The following is a 26,398-nucleotide window of genomic DNA, read 5'->3' as shown; positions in this document are numbered from 1 at the left end:
GATGGAGAGAGTCTTACCACAAACCGTGTCTGGCTCCACTGCCCACTCGCATGCAAAACATTCAGTAGAAAAACACGTTCACTCACCAGATTCTTAATGATGGCGTTCTGTATTACATCAAAACACTGTGCACGAGATCCCAGGGTGTCCAGGCAGTGACACACCACCTACAAATACAGTGAAGAGATGTTGATGAACTGAGCAGGTAAATGAAGTTAAGGCCGCTCTGAGCACCTCCAAATTCTACTAAAATGTACCACTAAAATATGCAGCTGACACATCTTAAAGATGGCTCTGATGCTGCTTTTGTTCTATGGACATGAAATGCAGCATTAATGCACCCTTAATGTCAGCATGAAACAGGAATTGTGACCAACTTCTCTTTTCTGTTGTGATGTATATCCAAGTGATATATGCACTTCAAAAGAGTCCAATTGATTGATGTATATCCAAGTGAAGCATGAAGCAATAAAGGGCAGGACTGGATTTTGTTTATCGAGATTTGATTGGATCGTAAAAAGTGGGCATTACAAACTAAACGGGCACATTTTTAAATGATGTGCATGGATAAATAATTTATAATAAACTGCAACATTACATAAAAAAAAATAAGAATTGCCAATTTTGATTCAATGGTACGTTTAAACTTTGTATTTGACAAAGTATATATTTTTTAATTAGTATATTTCAATTAGTATATATATCTTATTAAATTTTTAAGTGTTTAAAAAAACACTCAAAATTAAAAACGTAAAAAAGAAATCTGAAATTATAATATACAGAGTATACATTTGATTAAAAATAAAAATATTAAGTTAATTTATAAAATATATAATTTCATCCTAAATAGGAATGCAAAATTATAATTATTAGTAAAAAAAAAAAATAATAATAATAATAAAAATAAAAAAAATCACAAAATATAGTGTCATGAGCAGAAAAAAACATATATATGTGTGTGTGTGTGTTAAAAGTAACATTTCATTCATCATGTCTTTATACATCTGCTTTTAGTGTAAAAACAGCAAAGTTGATAGAAATCAAACTAGATTAAATGAAGATAAACAGATTTTAGAAACATCTTAAGAAGAGAGTCATTTCACAGACTGAAAGCTGAGAGGCAGGTGACACTTTTTCTATCTCAGTCTACAAAGATCCCTTGAATTATACATCACAACATCTGACACATACAAACGGTTTAGGTCGGACAAAAATAAATCCCCAGGCCCAGACAAAAAAGAAGTCTGCAGAGAACAAAGAATCCTATAGCACACACACACACACACACACACACACACACACACACACACACACACACACACACACACACACACACACACACACACACACACACACACACACACACACACACACACACACACACACACACACACACACACACACACACACACACACACACACACACACACACACACAAATATACAGTGACGGGCTCAAAGGGTTGGACCGGTCTGTTGTAATGGAAGTTGACACTGGACAGATTAGCGACACCCTGCCACTCTCTGAACTGATATTTTATGAGCACAAACAATAAATAAGTGTGTGAGTGTATGTGTGTGAGAAATCTAATAGTGCTAATAGCATTAGGGCAGATTAGATTAAACAGATGAAGGCGGAACAGAATGTCATTCAGAGCAGGTTATTATCAGACATTAATCAGGCTAACAGTGTTAAGAACACATTACGCATGCTTTAGATTAGAGACGCCTGATTGGCAATAAAGGAATGGACCCCCAGCAGCCATGTGCTCTCGCTCTCTCACACACACCACTCAAACTTAATTTGATGCTAATTGCCGAGCTATATATCTGAGAAACAGTAAGTGAGAATTTTCTTTAAGAGTGTGATGTGAAGCACACTTTTTTAGCACATTTTGTTTTAGCACATTAAGATATTTCAGCAGGGCTGTAAAAAAAGGTGCTAAAATGATTTTCATAATAAAAAATAAAAATTGAAATTGATTAAAAATTTAATATAAAACTTTGTAAAACTACACACTACGGTCAAAAGTTTGGAATAATAATGTTTTTTGTGTTTTTGAAAGAAGCTCACCAAGGGTGTATCTATTTGATCAAAAATACAGTAAAACAGTAATATCATGAAATATTATTACAATTTAAAAGTACTTTATTTTAATATATTTAAAAAATTTCTTTATTCTTGTGAATTTTCAGCAGCAATAACTTTAGTCTTTTGGGGTAGGAGATATATTATATAAAATAAAAGGCACATTAAATTGAACAAAAGTGACAGTAAAGACATTTATAATGTTACAAAAGATTTCTATTTCAAATAAACTATATATTCTTTTGAACTTTCTCTAAAAAATATTAAGCAGCAAAATTGAAGAATAAGAACTATTGTTAACAATTGACAACCAATAATAATCAATAACTGACCTCCAAATCAGCATATTAGACTGATTTCTGAAGGATCATGTGACACTGAAGACTGGAGTAATGATGCTCAAAATTCAGCTTTGCCATCACAGAAATAAAACTTCTTTTAAATTGTAATATTATTTCCCAATATTACTGTTTTTACAGTTTGTTTGTTTTTATCAAAAATTGGGCTTCGCGCAGACTTCCGGGAACCCTCCTAATGACGAAAATTACATCACGCGGAAAGTTAAAAGCTGAAGTATACTTTGGGCTTTATTCAACATAAGTCTTCTTTCAAATTATAAAAATAATAATTAAAAATAATAAATAAAAAGTATCTAATGGTTTAAATATATCTTTATTTAATGTAATTTTTTCCTACAAGGTTGAGAATGCAATTAACTTGTACCAAAATGCTACATGTGTTTTTGTAAGGCAATTTCTTTACTGTTAAAAATCATTTCTAATTAAACCCAAGTTAAGTGATTGAGCTGAGAGAAAGCGTGTCCTGTGCTTGTGTACGCGAGGAGGGAATCAGGCTCTTTTCCTCATTAAGGCCCATTATTCTCCATCAGCCTCACCTGCTGGCACCATCTCCCCCGTCACTCCTCATTACAGTATCAACGGAGATGCCAGCCGTCCCTCTACACCTATACTGTCTTGATTGACTTGGACACAAAAAATGAAAGTCCAGAGAAAATTGCATAGAGGAATTAGCTGTGTGTGTGCTGTAAAAAGAGGGGGGGGGGGGGGGGGCAGTAAGAGTCAGACCCTGGCCCGAGGGAGTGGTTTTGTTGGGTTTTAATTTCCGTGTAAAATGTCAGGTGGTGATGGTGTCCGCTGGCTGGCATTAGCATTTGCTTTAGCCAGGAGCGCTCTGATAACCAGCCCTTATTGAAATATGGAGACACCTACACCGGTGCGATGCGATAAACCTTCCCTCTGCTCAACGAACTGGCCGTCTCCAGGGGGAAACTAAAACACACTTGGCCCAAGTGGCCCTGCGCTGATTCAAGTGAACACCTGCTTCTTGCTAGAAGTTGAAAATTGGACCAGGTTAGCATGAAAAAATGCACGATGCGATTAAGGTGAACAGCATAACCTGGTTCATATCTCTTTCATGATGTGCAAAACACTTCTTGGTTTATAAACCAATGTGTACTTCTCTAGTGAGCACAGGAAAATACTGTTACCGTTTCCTGTTAATGTATATATAACTTTCACGTGTGCATGAAAAAGTTTCAGATTTTTGTTTGTGCAAAAATATTATTTTGCAAGAAGAAATATATATTTTGAAGCTACTTCAAAGTCTCAGGTTTTATCAGGCAAATATCACATTAGAGCTATTAGAGCTGTCAATTTAATGCATTCATTTAGTGTGATTATTTATGAAAAAAACAATACATTAATATTATCGCAATTAACGGTGTCCCTGACCCGTGTGTAAATTACATATTCAAGGAAGTTACACGTTTTTGCAACAATGTAACAAATGGAATGGCTTTGAGAAGCACTTTCAACATTGAATTAATGAAAATCGAAGCAATTTTTTTAGCACAGATGAAATACTGTGCAAAAAAGACCCAATAACAATCAATATATTGACTTCTAAAGGCACTTTTTATCATGTTTATTCAACTATTTTGCCTTTCACAATAATGTGATGTCTTTAAATTATATATTTAGATTTTCATCTAAATTTTCATGGGGACTTTTCTTTATTCACATATTGTTATTATTGTGTATAAAAAATTAAGCACTGGGAAGAAAAAATATTTAATGCTGAAAATGCTGTCCCAGACAAACATGTGTAATGCAAATGCAGTCAACAGACTGCAGACAGACGAGTGGGTTGACACCAGAACCACCGCATGACTGACACTAGATGAGAGAGGAGAGGGGCGCTCACAGGGGACAGAGTGGATGACAACAGGATTAGAAACAGCGATTGACAGCAGAACAACTGACATAACACACATGCTGGAGCAGCTGAAAGTGGAGAAAGGAACTGTCAGATAAGAGAGAGAGAGAGAGAGAGAGAGAGAGAGAGAGAGAGAGAGAGAGAGAGAGAGAGAGAGAGAGAGAGAGAGAGAGAGAGAGAGAGAGAGAGAGAGAGAGAGAGAGAGAGAGAGAGAGAGAGAGAATGAGAGAGAGAATGAGAGAGAGAATGAGAGAGAGAGAGAATCACCTCCACCACATCCCAATGATGTAGAAACTGCTCCAGGGTGGTAGCGAACACACTGAGGGGCGAGAGTGTAGAGGAGGGCAACAGGCCATCTTCATCTGTGTCCTGCAGGGCCCGCAACATCTCAGAGGAGAAACCTGAAGCACAGGATCATGGGAACGCCGCTTTATCAATATCAAGCATGCTGTTAGTACTAGTATTGTTAAATGTAATGTATGATCTGTGTGTGTATACCAGTGTGTGCGCACCTGTTAGTGTGGTGAAAAAGAAACTGAGGTAATCTACATCCTTCACTGGCACATCCTGTGAACTGCTCGACCAGCCACTCAGAGGAGACCTGCGGGGAAGCACACACGCATTACTGTGCAGTGGTCCGGCACTGATCCGCTCTCCCGTTACACATCTCACACTGTACCTGTGTGTGTGCGTGTGGTGAGAATGTCAGTCTAAAAATACTGGCCATCTGAGATCCTTCATTTCCTTTGAAATCAACCTCCCACCACAAACACACTCACTTTCAGCAAATGAGAACACTCATGGTATTAAGGAAACGCTGGGGTCATCCTCAAAATATGGCAGACATCACTTACTGTTCCTTCAGAAGATTTAAAAACATTCCTGAAGCACAGGATCATGTTGATAATTTATCCATTTAAAAGAAATGTGGAGGAATGAATGCTCTATCAAGATTTTAGTTTTTTGTATCATGTTAAGTCTTTTTTGCTCTTTAATCTTTAATGATTTTTATAAAGTAAATGTAATATAAACATTTACTGGACTGAAGCAACTTGGGTTTACTTGACTATTCATATATATTTTTTCATGTTAATGTAAATGTCAAATATTACACAACAGGCTTTTGGGGAACATTTATTTGACCATTTCACAATTATCATTAATTTGCAATGAATTGCATGTATGAGCCATAAAAGCGTGATTCAGCATGGACTCCATGTGACGCTGTGCTTCTATGTATGCGTTCAAGCGATAACTTTATGGCAAGATATTTTAGAAGTAGCCATTTTATAGTCACGCTTTTCTGAGAAGGAAATCAGAAAGAACCAGTGTGTGCGCGTGTGTGTTAAAGCTATTCCAGGACAATCCACGCAGTCTTATGATTCTCCCTTATTGATGTGGATCAGCCTCAAGGCTAATAAAGTGAATGGATATCTGATCTTTTACTTGTTTGATTTCATTTCACTTGTGATTGTGGAATGAGCATGTGCTGGACTTCCTTAATGCACACTGATTGGCATATTTCCCATCAAACCATTAGTAAAAAGGGGCCGGAGTCTGGACACACAAACACATACAGAGAGATGCACCTAGAAAAAAGTGCTACTATTCACTGTCTTTCTGTTTGCCAGCCACACACACACACACACGGATAATATAACAACACCTACTCTACTGCTAAACTATTAGCCATTCTTGTCTAAGTTTAGCAACACTTTCTGAACCCTATGGCCACCATTCAAAACTCAACAAGAGTTTTGCCAAATTCTTGCGAAGGACAAAATGTTCGGTTCATGTTGTTTAGAGGATTGGCTCTCTTTACGACATGTCACGCAGTTCTGCCATGAACAGAAGCAGCCTTAAGTGATGCTTGGCTTATCACGGAGGAATCCTGTCATGGGTCCAGATTTTTTCGAATGTGCAGTCAGTGTGAATTCACTTGCCGTAACATTTGTTTTGGAATTTCGGTGCGACTCTTAGCAGGGACAAAGTCAATCGTTCAATGTCTTATCTAAAGAGTAATACTGCCCTCTGTAGGTCTCCGAGCAGATTTAGCCTAGTGTTGTTATGAGCAAACAGAGAGCCCAGAGGAAAGGCAGTGTAACCAAGACACATTCACACAGGGACTCTAAGTTACACAGTCAGTGTGTTCTGCTCCCTTTAGGATTTAAGGGGAAACTACAAATAAAAGAGTGGCTTTAGGCTAGTGACTAAAAGAAACACAGTGGGGACACAGCATGTCACAAAGATACACACACAAATGTACTTGCACACAGCCTAAGGCCCTCAGCATGCAGAGGAACTCACAAAGGAATATTCTGTCAATCATACATGACTAGTTTACACTTGTAAGCTTATCAGATCAGTCCTTTTATAAGACTTTCCTAAATAAGAACATATGAAATGATAAAAATGTGGTAAACCTTTATAAAAATGTGTATTTTGTATATGAGGTGCACTATTTTATTATTATTTGTTTACTATTATAGTACTTATTAATATTTTGAATTAGTTTTTATTTTTATATTGTCATTTTAGTTCAAGTTTTAGTCATTTTGTTGCAGTATTAGTTTTCTATTTAAAATATTTTTATTTAGCTTTAGTTTATTTTATAACGGATTTATATTAGCAATTCAGCGTAAACCTATTTCAATAGGAAACATTTCAAATTTTCACAAGTTTTTCATCTAATATTTTACTGTATTTCAGCTTTATTTTAATTAGCAAAATTGATTATGAATAGTTTTGGATTTAGTTAACAATAACAACACTAATGAGATGACATTAGTACCGTCTAAGTACCGTCTGGTTAGATTAAGCCAGGATTAGACCTTAAATTAAGACATTTAAAGAGCTTTTATAAACGTGCCTTAAAAACATTACTGGTGTGCATCTTGAGACAAAACAATGGCACTGATTATTTAAGATAAGTCAGTGCAAGTTGCTTTCAGTTAAAAGAGCTCAAACATGCATTTTGGTCTGGGACTAGCCTTAAGCCTTGACTCTGAAACCGTGGGTAAGTGTTGTGTATACCAAAGACAACGATAACTCTGAATATGCTGAACTTACTGCAGTATGACCTCTGCTTCACTGCGCAGTGACTCGTGGCTCCGTTCCGCCGCATTACGGCCAATCGCGGTTAATGACTAATGGTCACGGCCAATCAGAGTTAAGTGGGAGAATTGGCCATCCTCTTATCATGCTGCAGAGTGCTTGGCTGTCTCTGATTGGTTAAATTGTTTGATTCTATTAGCAGTGAAAACTCTGAGGCTGCTGTCTCCTCTCGGCAGTCGTAGAAATCAGAGTCACATTCTAAACATATCAGTCAGATGCAGACAGACACTCCCCTCCAGGGCTGAGCTGCACATGCATAACAAGTATTGGTCAAATCCACACTGATGCACTTATTTCCCCATTTTAGCAAGTATTATGTGTTGCAATTTATTTTGAGGTTACACGTTAGACATTTTACTAACTATAAATACTTTGCAACTACATGTCAACTACCAGTATTAGTAGACTGTATAGTAGACTGTTAGGTTATGGTTAGGTGTTAGGATTCGGGTAAGTAGAAAATGCTGACATGCAGTTGCAAAGTTACTTATAGTCAGTAGAATGTCTGTTGGGGGACCATCAAAATAAAGTGTTGCCAGATATTAAGAAAACAGTCGATTGATACTCTACAAACAGCTAGTTGACCTGTAGTTGCAAAGTTACTTAAAGTTAGTAGAATGTCTAAAGTGGACCATCAAAATAAAGTGTTGCTTATTATGTTTGGCAACGCTCAACTCATGAGAACTATACTAAAGCAGGAGTTTATAAGAAATTCATATATGTAAGTATTCTGTTTTAAATTAATTCTTAAATTAAATCTCTTGTCCAAAACCTAGCACATATGTATTTCATTCAATGATGAAAAGTAGTGATAAACTCTACATAAAAAAACACCAACAGAAGATTATTTCACAAGTGATTATGCAAAGACATTGTGGAATTCATTTCTAAAACCTTACAAAAACATTTCAAAATGTCCCAGAGCGGAACACTGGAAGCAGACTTATGGACTGCATTAGTGCATGCTGATGTGTCATAACCCTCATACCTCAGGTGTATGGTGCGTATTAGCGTAGTGGCAAGGCTAGCCGACACTCTCCCAGTGTTGCAGACCTGGCTGAGACATGCCAGAAGCTCTGCGGGAAACGCTGGCAGGAAATGGAGAATCTGAACCAGCCTCTTCTGGGACTCCACAGGCAACACAACCACACAGCCGTCCTGTGGATCTGCGACATGAACACAGATTTCACAGATTAGCATAAACATTAATACAATAGATATGCTCAGCATGGAAAAGTTCTAAAAAGAAAATATATACAATAATTAAAAAAACATTTATGAAATATAATTGTACTAATACATAGAAAACTACTGCTATTTAGAAATTCCTGGCCCAAGGCGAATTACCCTAGGGGTTGACTGCTCTATTTTGAGATTGATTATTCATTCTGATTGTGAAACTTGATGGGAAAAGAAAGAGCTCCACCTAGTGACAGATTTATCTAAATGCTAACACTCAACAGTGAAGGAAAGAATGCAAGTGAGAAGAGAGGGAGAAAAAAGTAAGAGAGAAAGAGTTTCGTCCTGTCAGTGATCACAGAGAGACAGACATTATTAGCTGCTGACGCACGCTGCTGATGTCATGAGTGCTAACACACACAAAGAGAGTGCTGTGCTCCCAAAACACAAAACTACAGAACGCTTATATCACACACAGAACCAGAGACGCCACCACTCTAATGCTCTCCCTCACTACCGCCCGTTCCCTTACACAAGACTCTCTCATGCACACACACACTATAGACCTTAAGCGCCAGAGAAACAAGCGCACAGCCATCTTTAGAATTTTGTGTTCGAACTTCCGTTTTGCGGCAGCTCTGTATATTTCTATGGCATCGCTGTCGAAGAGCAATTAGCTTGTGAATTTATTGTAGAGCAAATTAAAGTCATCGACATGAGCTTTGTTATGTTTGAAGCAGACCGGGAAGATTTATTTATCCGTAAGATCTCACCTTCATGCTGTGACACAGAACACAACGAGCTCAGTGCTGAAAAGTGGTGGGGCTACATGAGGTCTATAGTAGTGAGAGAGTATGCGAAACAGTTGTTTGTGTGTATGGGCATATATGATTACCATAGAGACCGCAGGCATTTTTCTGAAGACTCTGCAGAAGGTCTTTGTTGCCCCTCGCGGCAGCTGGCTGCACCGTCTCCAGCAGTTGTGCCGAGAGCTGAGGATTCCTGCTGCCCAGCTGAACCAACTGCACCGGCAGTGACGCCAACCAGCGCGCCAGAATCCTGCTCCTGAAAGAGAGGCAGACTTCAGACTCTTCTCATTATCATAAGGTGCATTTCTAGACTTAAACAATGAAAAGATGCTAGGGGGAGTCTTCAGTTTACTTAAATACAATTAATTTCACAAACAAACCTGAATACATGGAAAAAATATGGCAAAATTGTAAGACCATACAGATAAAGACTAAAAATATATAACCACTAGAGGTTGAACGACTTCAGATTTTTTTTCTTTTGTCTACATTTATGTGATTATAGTCACTGATGACTTCATTAATTAACAAATAAGCCTGAACCTCGAGTTGACAGCTGAGACTCGAACGCAAGTTGCCTTGTGCACAGCTATGGCATATGACACAGCGCTCCTCACAAGACTATTGCTCCTACATAGCTTATTTTATCAGTTCTTTTGTCTTTGGGTCATTATATTTCTCAAAGATTTCTGCTCGTTCTAAATCAGACACAGATAAAATAGCACAGTAAAGATATCTGAATGCATTAGTGAGAGAGCGATTGCATAGGCCATGCTCAGCGACGAGTCGACGTCAAGCTTAAAGCATCATGGCAGAGCATTACAGTCGACTAGTCAGTACAACCCCCTAATAAACTAGAAAAATGTATTATTTTGTTTTAAAATACTTATTCCTTTCCCAGCTTAATGTGCAGAGACAATGAGCTGTAACTAAGCTGATACACCGTTCAAAAGTTTTGGGTCAGTTTTAAAAATGTTTCATATGCTCACAAAGTCTGCAGCTATTTGATAGGAGATACAATAAAAACAGAAATATTTTAATATATTCTTAAATGTAATTTATTCCTGTAATGTCAAAAATTTATTTTCAGCATCATTACAGAGTCACATGATTCTTCAGAAACCATTCTAATATGCTGATTTGCTGATCAAGAAACATTTCTTATTATTATCAATGTTGGAAACAGCTTAATATTTATGTGGAAACTGTGATACATTTTTTCAGGATTCTTTGATGAACAGAAATCTCAAAAGAACAATTTATTTAAAATAGAAATCTATAACAAATGTCTTTATATTCACTTTTGACCAATTTAATTAATCTTTGCTGAATAAAATGATAATTTGGGTCCAGAAAAAAATTGGTGGTGGGCACCTACCTAGCAATATGAGGGTGGTTCTGATGCTCTTGAATGTAGAGCTGACTGAAGAAGCGCAGCAGCAGAGTGCGGACGCTCACACTCAGGTTCCTCTGCTGGTACTGCACAAACACAGCCTGCAGGAGATCATCTGTCACCACTGCAAACACACACACACATTTTATATCCAGCAGACCTTTATTAGAAAACAAAACTTCGTCCTCTATTAAGAAAAGTGTCTCACCTCGGCTGCGCTGGGTGACAATCATTCTCCACACCACCTCCAGTAAGGCTGCCAGGTGCCTTGAGCTCAGCTTGCCCCCACTGGATAACGTCTCCCTAATAAAGACCCTGATTGGTCCGAGCCAGTCAGCATCTTCGACTGCTACGTGATCCTGCCCCCTAAGACTGAGTGTCACCATAACTTGACACAATGTGACGTTTACGGCCAACGGTTCCACGTTACCCCCAGCAACCGTTTCGCTTGCTACTTGCAGCCTAATCCTGAAAGCAACAAAAAAAGAGAGAGATAATTACCTTCATATAGAGCAGTAGTTCTCAACCACTAGGAGGACTCAGGGTGATTTCAAATTAAATAATTATTCTTATTATTAATATATTCAAATAATCTAACAAACATATCTAGAAGGCGATCATTCATTTAAGTAAAAAGCACAGTTTGCTTTAACATAGAATATATAACATATAATGATATGCAATAATGTATACACATTTATAACTGGGTAATCTAGTATAATCTAATTGGTTATGTCTTTTTTAAATTATTTTACACCTTTTGTCCAGCTGGCATGATAGGGCTGGGGAGTAGAGGGAGTTAGGGTTATTTGTTTGGTTGGTTGGTAATAACTAAAATATTTAAAATAAAATCGAAATAATTTTAAATCAAGTTTTATTTATTATTTAACTATTGTTTTTATTGAAGAACATACAGTTCTTGAAACTTCTGGAATCAAAAAAAATAATTGTGGTTCATTCATTTACAATTATTACCATCATGTCTGTTAATAAAGCATATGGACTTTTTGGTCACCTCTTTCCATCAGCTTTTTTCTTGAGTCTTGCTACTTCCAGCAGGCCATAGGGGAAGTTTTTCATGAAGTGCTGTTTGAAATCTGTCAGGTATGAGTTCCGGAACCAGGCATCCTGCACGATACAGTGGAAACAGGGTTTATGTGAGCACATCTGGCAGTACACCACCAGTGATGCTGCCACTGCAGTATAAGTGTATGTACCAGTATGTCCTGTTGGTCTCTCTGTGGGGTGAGTCTTCTCAGTAACTGCAGTATGGTGAGGATCTGGAACATAAGAGCCATGGACTCGGCTGAGAGCAGGTGGCCGCTGTCCATCTGCACGCGCTCTCCACCTGCCGCCTCAACCCAGATCTCCAGCAACAAAGGCACCAGGGTTCCTGCAAAGCCCTGCACCGTCTCAGCTGAGCAGAGTTCCTTATTCATTCCAGCCCCTGGCTTAGAGTCAGGCCTACACAAAACAGACATAAATACAAAACAATGATCATCATGATATTATATGTAAGAAACGGTATCAACACTATCAAAAACAGTAGCATAATAACACTAGTGCACAGATCTGTAGAACAAGTAGGTTACAGAATGAAATATGCCAAATATGCAAATACACTGACCATAATGAAGGCTATGCTTTTTCATTCAGTTTACTAGTTAACCTTTCACAAAGTCATGCTAGAAACATTCATAAGAGCACTAGACAAAGTTCTTATTACTTATCCATATGTAAATGCTTATTAATGAAAACACTTTTTTTTTTTTTTATCTCCTTGTGTGGTCCAAAATGAAAGAAGGGCACCAGGGGTGAGTAAATGATGACTTAATTTTCATTTTTGGGTTAACAAAACATTTAACTATATCAACCAGTTTTTTTCTATGAAGGGCCAAAAACAAACTTAATTGAGGGCCGTGGGCAAAAACAACGTTGCGTTATTTCAACTTATAACTTTAAGGAACTATATTAAAATTAAAGTGGTTAACCCTCATTTATGATTTAAATAATTTATTTAAAAAGAGAAACAAAAAAAAACATATTTTGTGATGTTAACTAAGGCAGTTACAAAATGTTATTTATACAATGAAACTTTCAGTACAATTAAAACAATTAGATTGAGTATTATACAAAAGACTGACATCAGTAAAAAAAAAAAAAAAATTGTCTTTGTTGTCTGTGTGTCACTGCCTCAATATCATGACTGCGCAATTACTCCATTACTGTGCCAGCATCTCAAAAAGGCAATATTTACTTATATTCTCTACATTTACAGTGCAAAATTATAAAAAAAACCCATTGCAATTTACTGCATGGCAGTCCAAATCAAAGGTCATAACGGCCCAAATTTAATTCCCTAGTTTGGGCATCTCTGAAATAAACAACAAACTTTCATGCAATATTCAATTGGTCTTCATGATGAAGGACATTCTGATAATGAAAAGAGAAATTAGTTAGCAATCATTTAATGTAACAATGAAACGCACCTTAGGCGATAAGTGGAGCGTGGGGTGGGCACGGCTCCAGAATTTTCAAACACTTGGATCCTGCCCTTTCCAAAGACATGCTCCTCCCAACTCACATCTACAGGTGTCACCGAGCCTTTCTCTCCAGCCCACATTCCAAGGCCAATCCTACTGATCACGTCTTCCTCCAGAGGTCTTTCCTCAACAACTGCCTGCAGAAAATTGCCCAACCTAAAAATGTGTGCATGCACAAATTATTATGGTACAATAAATAATAACATAGCAAACTACACAGAAAGAAGAGGGAGAAAATGACAGACTTTTATGTAAATTTTCTTTGGTGCAATACCTGAGCAGCACAGTAAGTCTCCATTGCTGAGCTGTCACCGAGCGATTTGTGCTGATAGTCAGAGAATAGCCCCCTTTCCCAGATTTATCCAGCCCTGTTCCAGCTTTCCGCCTTTGGGAGATGAGCTCCAGAAAATTGGCCAGCAGAACCGTATGTCTCTGAGACAGAAGTCCAGGATAGTGCTCTAGCAGCACATCTAGGACCCGGAGAGCATCTTCCTGGATGGGTTCTGAGATGTGGGTCATGGCACAAGTGAGGTGGGCGCTGAGCAAGGGGAAGAAGGGTGCTATGCGTTCGGCGGAGATGCACTGAGCGATGAAACGCAGCAGACGAACTGCAGCTGCGCGCACGGAGCCGTCTTTGTCGGTGAAGAGGGCCGCCACCTCGGAGAGCACAGCTGACGCATGCTGCTCAACCAGAGTAGGGTGAGCGGAGAGCAACTCCCGCAAACCCACCAGAGCTCCCTGCTTCACGTTACTGTTGAAGTGGTGCAGCTGGGACAACAGATCCTGAGAGAGAGAGAGACAATGGAAGTGTGATTAAGTAAGCGTTAATGCCCGACGAGGTGTCAATTGTCAGGTATTAATGGACGACGGCGAGGCATGAACCGTCCGACGCGCAGCGGAGGTCCGCCGAAGTCCATTAATACCTGACAATGGACACCTCGAAGGGCATTAACCCGCTTATACCATGGTCACTTGCCAAATAACACATTTTTAAAACATTAGTTTATATTTGAATTAGCTTAACAATCGAAGTCTAATGTTTTTACAAACAATAACTTGGTTTCTGAGATATTTATAGTCCACTCAGCTCGTAGAACCCTACAGTTTTGTTTTGATATTGATATTGAATTGTAAACGGATACTTTGACTGCCTGTTGCTATGGTTACTCACAGCTGATGTAGCCAGGGCATTTATTTATTCATTTCGAACGGTAAACAGTCAGTTTCACCAGAACTCCTTTACTAAGTGTCCTCTATCACTTTTTAATGGACACCCTGCAGCCAATCAGAATCGAGTATTCACCCAGACCATGGTATAAAAAAAGATAATGAACTAGGGGTATAAATTGGATGTTTCATCACAATATGATCTGACACTGATTCTCTTAATTGGTGATACGATATTTGCAGATACCTGAAAACATGCCATAATGCGATAACGCATCAACATATCGATATTACAATTGTATGTGCCATTTTTGCACAACCTGTTACATTCTTATTAACTCACAAATGCAACCAAAACATAACATTAAAATTGAATTGAAATATTTGGAAAAAGAAAATTCTGTATTCCATTTGGGATCCACCAATACTCCAGTTTTGAAATTAAAATAATAATAATAACAATTTGGTCCATAAAATGTTAAAACTTTATCAAATATTTATCAAATATTTGATGACAGCTCAGTGACACAATGCAGATGTGACTAACATGAGTGTGTCGAAATAAAGGTGCATCTTAAAAATAAATATGTTGCATTTATCATATTGTTAGTCATTTGATCAGCAGCACGATTGGGTTGCACTGTCGCCTCACAGTAAGAAGATCCCCAGCTGAGCCAGGAGTCCTTTCTGTGTAAAGTTTGCATGTTCTCCCGGTGTCAGCGTGGGTTTCCTCTGGGTGCTCCGTTTCCCAAAAAGACATACATGGTTATGCGGATAGGATTTGCTAAATTGTCTGTAGGAGTGTGTGTGAGTGTGAATGTGTTGTGTCAGGAAGGGCATCCGGTGTAAAACGTGTGCCAAATCAAATGTGTGTGTGTGACGCAGACCCTGCAAATGAGTGTGAATAACGCTAGCAAGATGGATGGAATGTTTATGTTTCTGAAGTGCATATTTATGTATTGTTACACCTCTATAAGTACCACAGAAAGATGAGGGTCAGTGGAAAGTGTGAGACTGTGCATTTTATGTACCTTGATGTCGAGATTCCTGTGTGTGGTCGGTCCTGAACTCCCATGCTTCAGCTGCTCTGGTAAACGGATAGTTTTTGATCTGAAGTTGACGTCTGTTGCATTGTCAGCTTTTGGCTTCGTTTGGCCAACCTTTAGCTTATTTTTCTGAAAATCGCCTTGCCTTTTTCTTTTTTTGGTCATTCTTCAGTTGTTAAAGAAAAAAGGACTGTAACAAAAAGTAAAACAACACTAATAAGGGTTTTAAGCGTCGCATACTGGATTAAAAATGACATATTATTAAGGTAATAAGGTTCCATTTCATAGTTCCTTTACATTTAAATTATTCTCCAAATAAAATCATCATAAAAACATTAAACAAAGCAAACAAAATGCAGTTTGGTCCAGCTCGTCCCATGTATATTGCATTGCAATAGAATGTAGTAATGAGATGACAAAACAGAGCGCCACAAGAATCATCATGCAAATGAGTACATATAATATATTATCATTTCAGTTAATAAGACAATTTACAGTACCAGATATATGCTATTAGCTATACACGTTTGATATGATGATTACTTTTTACAACAGTGTGCATACTAGTGTAGCTCTAAACACTACGCAGCCATAAAAAAATACATTATCGGCGATTAACGCCATTGCAAAAATTCATTTCACTCAGTTTAAATACAAATACCACAACAAAACAACGACTTTAGATAAGTTTATTTTACTAACCACAGAGAATCACTCGTGCTGCTGTTGAGCCATAAGGGGTCCTTCAGTCTCTGTTGAGATGATAGACCGGCTAAACAGATGCCTGATTAAATTTCACACAACAACTATTTCTTTTGACTATTTACTTAATAAATGCAGAAATCCAAACACTTACAATGAATTTTATTTGAACTGAAATGTCTATGTAAATACTGCAATGCACAGTCACAAATCTAGATAGTACGGCAGTCTTTGTCAGGAGCTGAAAAAAGCTCGCTTCAAAATAAAGGTTTTTGCTTGTGAGTCTAGTTCTCTTCACCTCATGTGTCTCAAAAGTTTGAAGTTACTTCATTCATTTGATAATGACTTGATAATGATTGAATCAAATGTACTGTATGAGTAAATTATTAAAAGAAAGGAATTGGTCTGCGTTCCATATCGAGGACTTTTATTTTGGAAAGAGACGGGAAACGGACAAGGGTCTTAGTTGTGTTATTTCAGCCGTTTCAATCTCATCTTCTTGTTCTCATTTTCAAAAATCAAACACACTTTTGCTTGATACAAGGTTAGTAAAGCAAAACCAATCAGGTAAGTAGTTTAATAAAGCTTTAAAGATATGTATTGTAGTGAGTGTACTGTGCAGTAATCGCGTTTCATGTTACAGCGAGTTTAAATGTATCTGCGCATGATGCAGCGTTAAATCGCCTGATTTTTGTTATGTGCCATTGCCGCCATTGTTTCACAGTCGAAAGAGAAGGACCGTAACGTTATATGTTAGTTTCAAATGAGTTTCTACAATCTTAATTTGAATGTGTTTTTAATTACAGCAATAATGAAAAAAAATAATAATATGTGGCTATTTGTTTTTTACAGCATGGAAGCACGACTACATCCTAAGACGAGGGGCAGGGGCGGTGGGAAGGTGAGCTCTAATAGTGCACTAACAGTTACATCATATCAGATCCAGTCAATCAGCGTTATCCTCACCCTACCGCGTGGATCTAGACCATTTACAGACATATTTATCCGTTTAGAACAGTAACGTTAGGTCTCATTAAGAACTTCTCAACCACTGGTCACTCAAAAATAACAACAGGAATTTGTTATTGAACGGCCTTTCTATTAAATATGAATGCATGTTATTGATCTCATTGCAAACAATTAATTCATGCATGCTTTATTCATGCTTGTATATTAAATAAACATTAGTATGCATGCACATTTATCCAGCAACATATAGTTAAAATTTGTTTTTGTGAAACCACTTTTCTGGTGACATGCAGGACTTCCCCAATTATTTAGTCCACTTAAATCCCATTCCTGGACGCTCGCATTCATCTGCCTCCTTTGTTGAGTGAATGATTTGAGTGCATCCCAAAATCCAATTAGCAACAGATGCATAGAACAACGGATGTTCATCACAATTAGTGATGGGAATTTCGGATCATTTTACTGACTCGGATCTTTGAGTCTCGTTCAACAAAACGAGTCCCAGTTCCCAAGTCATTTCGTTCATTTCAGCAGAATATATTTTAATTGTAACATGTTAATAGCCAAATTCCCCAACACATCGACTTGCGCAAACGTTGATCACATTTAAAACAGAAATGATTAGTTCACCTCTCGCGTCTTCGGGTCCGAGATGTTCGTTCATCACGAGTTATGGAAAATAACCTTCGTGACAGAATTTCACGAATGTATAAATTTTAAGAAATTTGAAACCAGAAACGCATCACGTAACTAAGAAACTAAAGGAGCTTTTCCACTGCATTGTTCAGCTCAGTTTGCTTTTCCACTGCAGTTTAGTACCGCTTCACAGTGGGTGGGATTATAGACTGTTCATTATAGTTACGCTGCCTCTACTGTCGTGACGTCATCGGAAACTCGACACAAACACATGCGCACAGGAGCAATGGAGCATATCTATTGTGTTCTTGATTCTCGGCATGTGGATCTTTTTCACTGCAAGACGAAGAAAATTGTTTTTTGGGGTTTGGTCAGGTGTCTCGTGTCGCAAATCCAATGGCACTGGGAGTGACGATTCTCTCTTACCAATCAGTGATCTGCAGTGTTTACACGTCACATTTTGTTATCGGTACGGCTCGCTTGGAACCTCAACTGAGGTGGTACTAAAAAAAAGTACTGGGTACTGTACACAGTGGAAAACCCCCCAAAAGTGAGCTGTACCGAGCCGTAACATGCAGTGGAGAAGCACCTTAAGTGAACCATACTATGCAGTTCACCAAAGCTCAGCCTGACACGGTGATGCAAACTGCAAACTGCTTGTTTGATGGGTATTTTTGGAAAGATTCATATTGTAGCTAGCATCATCGTTCAGCTGTAAGGATACAGATCTTTCAGCAAAATGAACTGAAAAAGACTGATCTCACTGTGACCAACTGAATTTGTCATAGTGTTAAAGAGGTGTGGGAATCCTTCTCTTTTTTTTGCAGAACATGTGACATTCTTCACCCCTCAAATTGTTAATCTCTAACTCCAAGAGATTAATAGTAAAATGATATTAGTCTCTGCCCCCATTGTCTGAGATTTGAGTATTCGTAGGATATTCTGCTATTTGAAACCGAAACAACAATATTAAATAACAAAGAGAGTATTAACTACTAATAAAGGAAGATGGTTAAGTGGTCATCACATATTCAGTGCAGACCTTGTATAAGCAACCTTTGACATTTTTTTTTTCCTAAAGTAGCTTAAAGGGTTAGTTCACCCAAAAATCTAAATATTTTGTCATTAATGACTCACCCTCATGTCGTTCCAAGCCCGTAAGACCTCCGTTCATCTTCAGAACACAGTTTAAGATTTTTTAGATTTAGTCCGAGAGCTTTCTGTCCCTCCATTGAAAATGTATGTACGGCATACTGTCCATGTCCAGAAAGCTAATAAAGACATCAAAATAGTCCATGTGGAATCAGTGGGTTAGTTAGAACTTTTTGAAGCATCGAAAATACATTTTGGTCCAAAAATAACAAAAACTACGACTTTATTCAGCATTGTATTCTCTTCAGGGTCTGTTGTCAATCCGCGCTCACGACTCCGCAGTGATGCTGCTGACGTAAGACGCTGTTGACGTGTTATCTGGTGCGCCCGAGCTTCGTTTACAGTCTGAGGGAGACGCACGCTGTATTCAAGCTATTCTACATTGTTTGTATTTTGGTATTGCTATATTTTTTTATATATTTTTAATGTCAGCACTGCGGAGTCGTGAGCGCGGATTGACAACAGACACTGAAGAGAATACAGTGCTGAATAAAGTCGTAGTTTTTGTTATTTTTGGACCAAAATGTGTTTTCGATGCTTCAAAAAGTTCTAACTAACCCACTGACGTCACATGGACTGCTTTGATGATTTATTTATTAGCTTTCTGGACATGGACAGTATACCGTACATACATTTTCAATGGAGGGACAGAAAGCTCTTGTACTAAATCTGAAATATCTTAAACTGTGTTCCGAAGATGAACGGAGGTCTTGCGGGCTTGGAACGACATGAGGGTGAGTCATTAATGACATAATTTTCATTTTTGGGTGAACTAACCCTTTAAATGTAATTTATATATTAAAATATTTTTGTGCACCAAATCAGCATATTAGAATGATTTCTGAAGGATCACGTGACACTTAAGACTGGAGTAATGGCTGCTGAATAATCAGCTTTACCATCACACAAATAAATTACATTGTTTTAAAAATCTCTTAAAAATAGTTAAATTGCTGTAATATTTCAAAATATCACTGTTTTTACAGTATTTTTTATCCAATAAATGCAGCTTTGGTGAGAATAGACTTTTTTTGAAAAAAGACTTTTTATGTCCATAGTCTGTCATTGACCTGACAGTGCTGTTTTGTCCTGTAAAAGACAGATAAGCACTAATGTGTTTTAAAAAAAAAAATTCTGCAGTAGAATGTAACTTGCAGAACATGTTACTCCTGTATCATCCCATATGTTTTCTTGTTTGCCTGATAGAGCCCCATTCTTGGGGAGATGAATAAAGCACAATTTTTCTGTTGAGTGTGTTTGGCGAAGAGACACTTTGTGTCCTCACGTCCAAGGACTGTCAGCTTCTACTCTTAAAGTGGAGCGGAGAATTCAAGCAGAGGAGGAGGGCGAGCTCTGCTCTTCACCTCCGGTCCTGTTATATCTTTCTAATTCCTCTCTATTTCTCTCCCCCACCAACGATTTTATTTGTCGCCTGTGACAGAAAAAGCAGCAGCTCTACAACGGTGACATAGGTAAGTGCCACCCTCAGGACCCTTCAGTTCTGCCCTTCAGCTGTGCCTGGCCTTGGTAATGTTATTGCCATGTGCCACTTCTGGGTTTTTCAGAGCTTTGGAGCTTCAACCCTGAACACATCACACAAGCACAGCTTTCAAACTAGCACCTTTTTCAGACCAATGCTTTGCACTGTGTACATATTTGAACTGCGGTGTGCTGAACAACATTAGAAACATCAACATCAAGCTCTTTCGAGCAACATTAGAAAAGTCAAGACCTGTTCTCGCCATGTGCTGTAACATCAGGTCGAGATCCAAGAATGCTAGGAGGTGGAGTATCCCACCTTCGATCCTTGTATGCCCACTTAGGGTCATCTAACTATAGTGATTGTGGCGCCTTGTTAAGGGCATGCATTAAGCTGCCCATGGAAAGTTAACAGGAAATTCATTATACTTCAGGTGCCACTAGCCTTGAACTCAATTAGAACAGTTATGCTGCTGCAGTGTGATCGGCTGAGGTCTCAACTGGTGTGCTTTTGTTGTCACTCTTTGCTTGTGACCAGAAATACAGCGGGCATCACTGCAGCATTTTCATTCAAATCTGTTGTTTTTATATGTTGTTCAGTGTTTAAGTGCAGAGAGTTGTGGCTCACTTTTCTGACCGCAATTTTTCATCAACTATGACTGTTGCCTATATGTAGGCCTGGGGGTAACCGATGAACGAGTGCTTTAAGCACTCAGCTAGTTTTGTTTTTCAGTAACCACTTAGTACTGTATCAGTAGAGTGGGTGCACTTCTTTACTTTAAGTCCTGGTTCACAATTCCTGCCCACATGCTTTTTGATTTGACTAATTCATGTGTTTTTCATCAGTCTTCACCTCCAAGAATGGATCCATCCAGACCATACCCAGCCTGAACAAACGGCTCAAATCAGTCACCGACACTGTTATTGGTGGGTAAAGATGTATATGCTATTATATAAATAAATATGAAAATTATATTGCTTCCTTGAATGGCTTCAGTGTACTTGACTGCTTTTTGTTAGTGACCATATAGCTGGACTGAATCTTAAACTACTTTACATAGTACATATTTACTTTGTGTTTATAGGACTGCAGTACATATGGGAGTATCGAAGCCCATCTAAGTCGGCTCCTCCTCATTACCAGTGTAAACTGTGTGTAGTCCAGCAGCTGCAGAATGAAATAGCTGCTCACATCACCGGCTGGAAGCACAGCTTCAGATACATGGTACGATCTCCACAATCACTTCCAGATAGATCTTGCAGATTAGCTCTGCCCATGCTGCTGATATAATACACATCCACATTATTATTATTTTTGGTAAACAGAAACAGAACCACAAAGACAAGGTTCCTTATGAGGAAGAGGATGCGCTTAAAGATCCAACCACAAGGAAAGCCATTAAAGCTGCTGCTGCGGAAGTTGAAAAAGCTGAGGGAAGAGGTCAAATTAAGGTAACAGACTGCGTGCTGATGTGCTCTTAAGACTTACACAAGAACTCTTTTATTACATAATCTTTTCTTTCTTCCAGATGGTGCTAAAGGAGCCATGTGACGTTATGGCCTTTCAGGGCATGAGTAAGTCAGTTCTTTTCTGTCATACACCATTCATTCAATTCCCCATTAATAAAATCCAGCCCTGTAGTTTTTCTCATTGAATACTCTTTCACTTGGAAAGACGTAATCTTATGGAATGTAAGCTGGTTGCTGTACTAGACATTTCCTTAACTGTACTTGGGTGTCCTGGTCACCTGTTATAGACTGACCCTTACTTTGTATGGATGGATGTCATACTACCCTCAGAAGACACTTAATAACGAATAAAGAAATTATTCACAGCTTGGAGTAAATTCAGATGCTGCAGAGCACCAAACGCATGAAAAGAATGCATGAAATTTTCAAGACGCCTTTGATTTGTTCGGTCCTTATCTTTGCTATTCATTCCTTTCTGGTACAAAGCAGATAAACGCTAAATTCTCCTAACTGCGCATGTGTAAACCCTATTAAAACTCACTGAGATGATATAGACGGAACAAAACATAATAAAGTTCTCACGCAATTCTTCTGGCGGGATAATTTTATTCAGCAAAATATCTCACCATTCACTGATGTGTCCTGGTCACACTAACTCGCCATTATATGTTTGGTCGAAAATGCAACTGCTCTCATGTTGTGCTGCAGGACAGCAAATGTAAGTAAATTCTGTAGAATGCAGGACTGTGATATATAAGGGGAGTGCAAAGTAACATTTTATTAACAGTGTTATTTGTTGTTGTCGATTCTGATTGGCTTGCATGGCTTTATCCTTCTCCTTACACTGCCGCCCATAGGTTTGGCATAGTTATGATGGCGCTCGACAGCATATTTATGCGGGTTGATGTAAATGACAACTTCTTTGAAAACGATGTTGTGTGTGCGATGTAACTGAAAACGGAGGGGGCCCCTGGGAATATTCGTTTCTCTAAATACACGGCTATGTGTAAATGTGGCCTAAACATGCATCAGCGTTTTCAAATGCCTCTGTTTTCATAGTACACACTACAATGCGAAAATGCCATTTTCAACTTTATCCAATTTGGAGAGCGTTTTCAAAAAGCTTAGTTTTTTTTTATAAAAATGCTGTCTCAGTGTGGACAGAAGGCTAAAACGGAGAGAAACACATGCCTTTTCAAAGAAAAATGTATTAGTGTGGACAAGGCCTATTCCTGTCTATCTGCACTCAGTACCCTTGACATTCCAGCACAAAAAAACTCAAAGGTTTCTAGCTTGTCCTGAATTTCTACAAATATTAGAGATTTTGCAAGTAGACACTTTCGTTGTTTTTCATACACATGAGTTTTAGATGTCCCAGTTCACTCTAACATTTAACGAAATTTTGTTGACATTTGTTTTAAACGATACTCAAAAATCACACACATTTTAAAACTGAAAATGTGAATTGTCCATTACCAGAACATTTGAATCGTTTGTGCCTTCACTGTGCCAGGGCTGGTAGTCAAGAGACAAGTCAGTGTTTCTTGCAAGGAATTTAATTAGAAGTAACTGATATTACAAGAATTATTTTATTTTTTGTCCATGTCTACCCATATTTTTGCTCATTGTTTAATTTGTGAAGATATACCTACTTTGTGAAAATGTTCTTAATCATCTGTCCCAGTATCAGTTCCCCTCTAGCCTTCCTTACCTCCAGTTGCACCAGACATAGTCAGTTGTTTTATGTTGAATGTTATTGTCTAACCATATTTATGTGTATTTAGATCTACTGATGAATTCTATGCATATGCCATCCAGTTATTTATCCAGATGTTTGTTTTTCTTAGAATCCGCACAACCCAATCTAGGGTTTACAGGAACTGGCATTCTTGGGCCCCCTCCCAGAGGCGTAAAACACGGTTAGTGTCTCACTAGTGTGTTTGTTTGTGTTGATAGAAGCAAAGGTTAAAAAAAAAATTGACTTTTGACTTGACTTTTTTTCTCACATTCTCAGGAGGTCAATTTGGAGGTCCCTTTCAAGATCCCATGTACATGGGGGATTTTCCACCCCGTGGTGGCATGATGCCTGATTTCGCCCCTGGCATGCATGGAGGTATGGATGATCCTCCTATGAGGAGAGGTTATTCTGATATGGAAGACTTCACTAGCCCTGGTCGCTATGGTAATGGCATGTCTGGACCAGACAGGGGGATGATGGAACCAGAGGACATGCATCATTTCCCTGATGATGGACATATGGGCATGGGCCCTGATGGTTTTGGGCCCGGCCAGCGTAATGATGGTATGGGCAGACCTTTCCCTAATGACATGTCTATGAACAGCAGCGGGGACAGATTGATGGGACATGGCCCTAAAGGCCCGGAAAACAATAGCCTCCCTGCAACACTGCTCAAATATCTGGTACTGTTTTCTTTTGGATTTACAGTGTTTGTTGAAGCACTTAAATTGTTTAGATTATCAACTGTTTGGAGTTAACAAACTTTGTTTCTTGTTGATTATTAGGACTCTTTTCGCATTGAGAATGAGGACGATGCTCAGATTGTCTTAAAAGTCACACAGAAGCTCACAGATGTTCTGATGGAGTACCGCCTCAGAAGCATTTCATCGGTAAATGCTTCCAATGATTACTTATTATAATATGCATATATTGTTTTGTTGTTGTTAATTCAAACTTGCATTTCTACATCCTGTTTACTGGCTCAGATCAAATTCAGGAATAGAATTGGAACTTTAAAAATCCCATTCTCAATGACAAACAACTTTCTTTGGTTATTATATGAAAATATTTGACCTCAGAATCTCAGTTGGCCCAGATAAGGTTGTACACATAAGGTTATTCATCAAAGAGACAATACACAGTTTAGTCTAGTACTTCTAGTGTGTAAATTTAAAAACTGGCTATCTGGGTGATTAAGAAGCAAACAGCCAGTTTTTTATTTGTGTTGGTGTAAACTGTAAAGAGGTCATGAAACCAGCTGCAGCTGTTTTGTTTGTGAACAGGATGTGGTATGCTTCGTTTCCTTTATGAAGCATGATGAAATTTTCATTGAAGACTTCAGTGATCTCAAACCAGTTTTACTGGGTTAATTTTAAAAATAGGTTTGTAGATATATATTTTAATGCAAAGCATATACCTAATTCAAACATTAATGAAGGATAATGACTCTTTATCCTTCATTAGTGTTTGATTTAGGTATATGCTTACTTTGTAATTAGTTTGAGAAAAGTTTAGAGTCTTAAATTAATAAATTTTAGTGCAATGATTTTTGGAAAGCAGTAATTAAAGGAAGTAAAGTTTTTTAATGTCGTGGTACTTATGGAAATAGCTTATTTTCTCTTCCTCATTCAAGCTAAAATGAAACCCTTGTAATAGGGTTTTTCTCTTCTTGAAAGACTTGCCATTGTCTTGTCTTTTGTAAATCTACCATTGCCTTTGTAATTTTTCAAACCAATCTAAATAAATAAAAGTTGTGGCAAAAACCATGCTGAGTAGGATAAACTACAAGATCTAAAGAAAGACAATAAGTCATCTATCACATGATTAGCTTTGTCTGAATTATTAAATAAAATAAAAATGGGTTTTCACAGTTAAGTTTGAATTTGAATTGTTTTTCAGGTGCCCAGTCTGAAGCCCCTGCCCTCAATGAACTACTCAACCTCATGTCTTCCAAACAGTTCTAATGACAGATTCTCCAGCGGCATGCCAGGTATTGCACATTTATGCTTCTATTTCATTCATTTACTAAAACTCTACTTTTGCCAGTAAATGGTTTGCATCCATATAAAACGAGTACCTTTCATTTGTCAAAAAATTGGTATTACGTGGTTATGTAAAAAACAAACTATTGTGTGGAATTTCCAGTATCATGACTCATTGATTCTATGATTTCAACCCTGCTCTGCTAGAAACCGAGATGGGTACAGAGGCTGAAACATGAGCCGAAATAAGCAAAAAATAGCATGTCTGTCATTGTGATTTCTAAATGCATAAAGTTAATTTTCACTCAGACTGCTCTACCTTCACAGGTCCATCAAGATTCTACAAATGAACACTCATCTGATGGATGTAATCAAGACCTGGATCCAGCCTGCTTTGCCTGTTTTTGACATGGCTTTCTTGACTTTTTTCATGACCAAACGCTTTTTTTTCTTGCCTTTTAGGTCGTTTTGTTTTTACAATGTATACATGGGTAGATTTATTTTAAATGTTTAATTTTTCTCTTCCTTTCTCGCTCTGACATGATTAGTAATAGCAGTTATTTGTAATAGCAACAATTTTTAGTGAGTGATTTAAACAGTCTTTAAGTGGTCAGTGAAATCTTCAATGTGACATTTTGTTCTGAAGGTCTGTTGTCATAATTGTAAAATAAACTCATAGTTCCTCAAAGAACCGTA

The 26,398-nt window shown here is 38.0% G+C and overlaps 2 protein-coding genes across 8 annotated transcripts in view; one reads left to right on the top strand and one right to left on the bottom strand.

The window, feature by feature from the left end:
* tex10 (testis expressed 10) overlaps window positions 1-16,512 on the bottom strand; it is an 18,272-nt gene extending 1,760 nt beyond the window's left edge. Inside the window, exons 1-13 of the mRNA XM_081388942.1 lie at window positions 16,277-16,512; window positions 15,560-15,764; window positions 13,636-14,144; window positions 13,308-13,517; window positions 12,036-12,282; window positions 11,834-11,946; window positions 11,027-11,286; window positions 10,804-10,942; window positions 9,512-9,681; window positions 8,426-8,603; window positions 4,836-4,924; window positions 4,591-4,724; window positions 87-167 (exon numbers count right to left, since the gene is read on the bottom strand). Of these exons, the coding sequence (XP_081245068.1) occupies window positions 87-167; window positions 4,591-4,724; window positions 4,836-4,924; window positions 8,426-8,603; window positions 9,512-9,681; window positions 10,804-10,942; window positions 11,027-11,286; window positions 11,834-11,946; window positions 12,036-12,282; window positions 13,308-13,517; window positions 13,636-14,144; window positions 15,560-15,739 (2,310 nt within the window). The 5' untranslated portion in view covers window positions 15,740-15,764; window positions 16,277-16,512. The remainder of the gene's footprint in view (window positions 1-86; window positions 168-4,590; window positions 4,725-4,835; window positions 4,925-8,425; window positions 8,604-9,511; window positions 9,682-10,803; window positions 10,943-11,026; window positions 11,287-11,833; window positions 11,947-12,035; window positions 12,283-13,307; window positions 13,518-13,635; window positions 14,145-15,559; window positions 15,765-16,276) is intronic.
* Window positions 16,294-26,398, top strand: LOC308704551 (uncharacterized protein). 7 transcript variants are annotated; one of them, XM_081388947.1, is made up of 13 exons: window positions 16,724-16,820; window positions 17,129-17,177; window positions 20,475-20,505; window positions 21,359-21,439; window positions 21,598-21,737; window positions 21,839-21,964; window positions 22,042-22,087; window positions 23,830-23,901; window positions 23,997-24,095; window positions 24,186-24,403; window positions 24,506-24,610; window positions 25,620-25,710; window positions 26,030-26,398. In XM_081388947.1, exons 2-13 carry the CDS (start codon window positions 17,130-17,132, stop codon window positions 26,050-26,052), a joined length of 1,080 nt encoding a protein of 359 aa, XP_081245073.1. In that variant the 5' UTR covers window positions 16,724-16,820; window position 17,129; the 3' UTR covers window positions 26,053-26,398. The 7 variants fall into 7 exon arrangements, with proteins under 7 accessions (XP_081245072.1, XP_081245069.1, XP_081245073.1 ...); XM_081388948.1 differs by having other exon boundaries at window positions 16,755-16,843; XM_081388949.1 differs by lacking the exon at window positions 16,724-16,820 and adding an exon at window positions 16,884-17,028.

This window comes from Scardinius erythrophthalmus, assembly GCF_964197995.2.
Source record: "Scardinius erythrophthalmus genome assembly, chromosome: 16".
Classification (NCBI taxonomy): domain Eukaryota; kingdom Metazoa; phylum Chordata; class Actinopteri; order Cypriniformes; family Leuciscidae; genus Scardinius; species Scardinius erythrophthalmus.
This window is presented reverse-complemented; position numbering and strand designations above follow the sequence as displayed.

Coding starts and splice junctions, on each gene's coding strand:
- LOC308704551 (XM_081388943.1), top strand. CDS start 16,642: ATGTACTGTATGAGTAAATTATTAAAAGAAAGGAATTGGTCTGCGTTC. Junction 16,821..17,128: donor ACACTTTTGCTTGATACAAG/GTTAGTAAAGCA, acceptor TGTTTTTTACAG/CATGGAAGCACGACTACATC. Junction 21,965..22,041: donor AGGGAAGAGGTCAAATTAAG/GTAACAGACTGC, acceptor TCTTTCTTCCAG/ATGGTGCTAAAGGAGCCATG.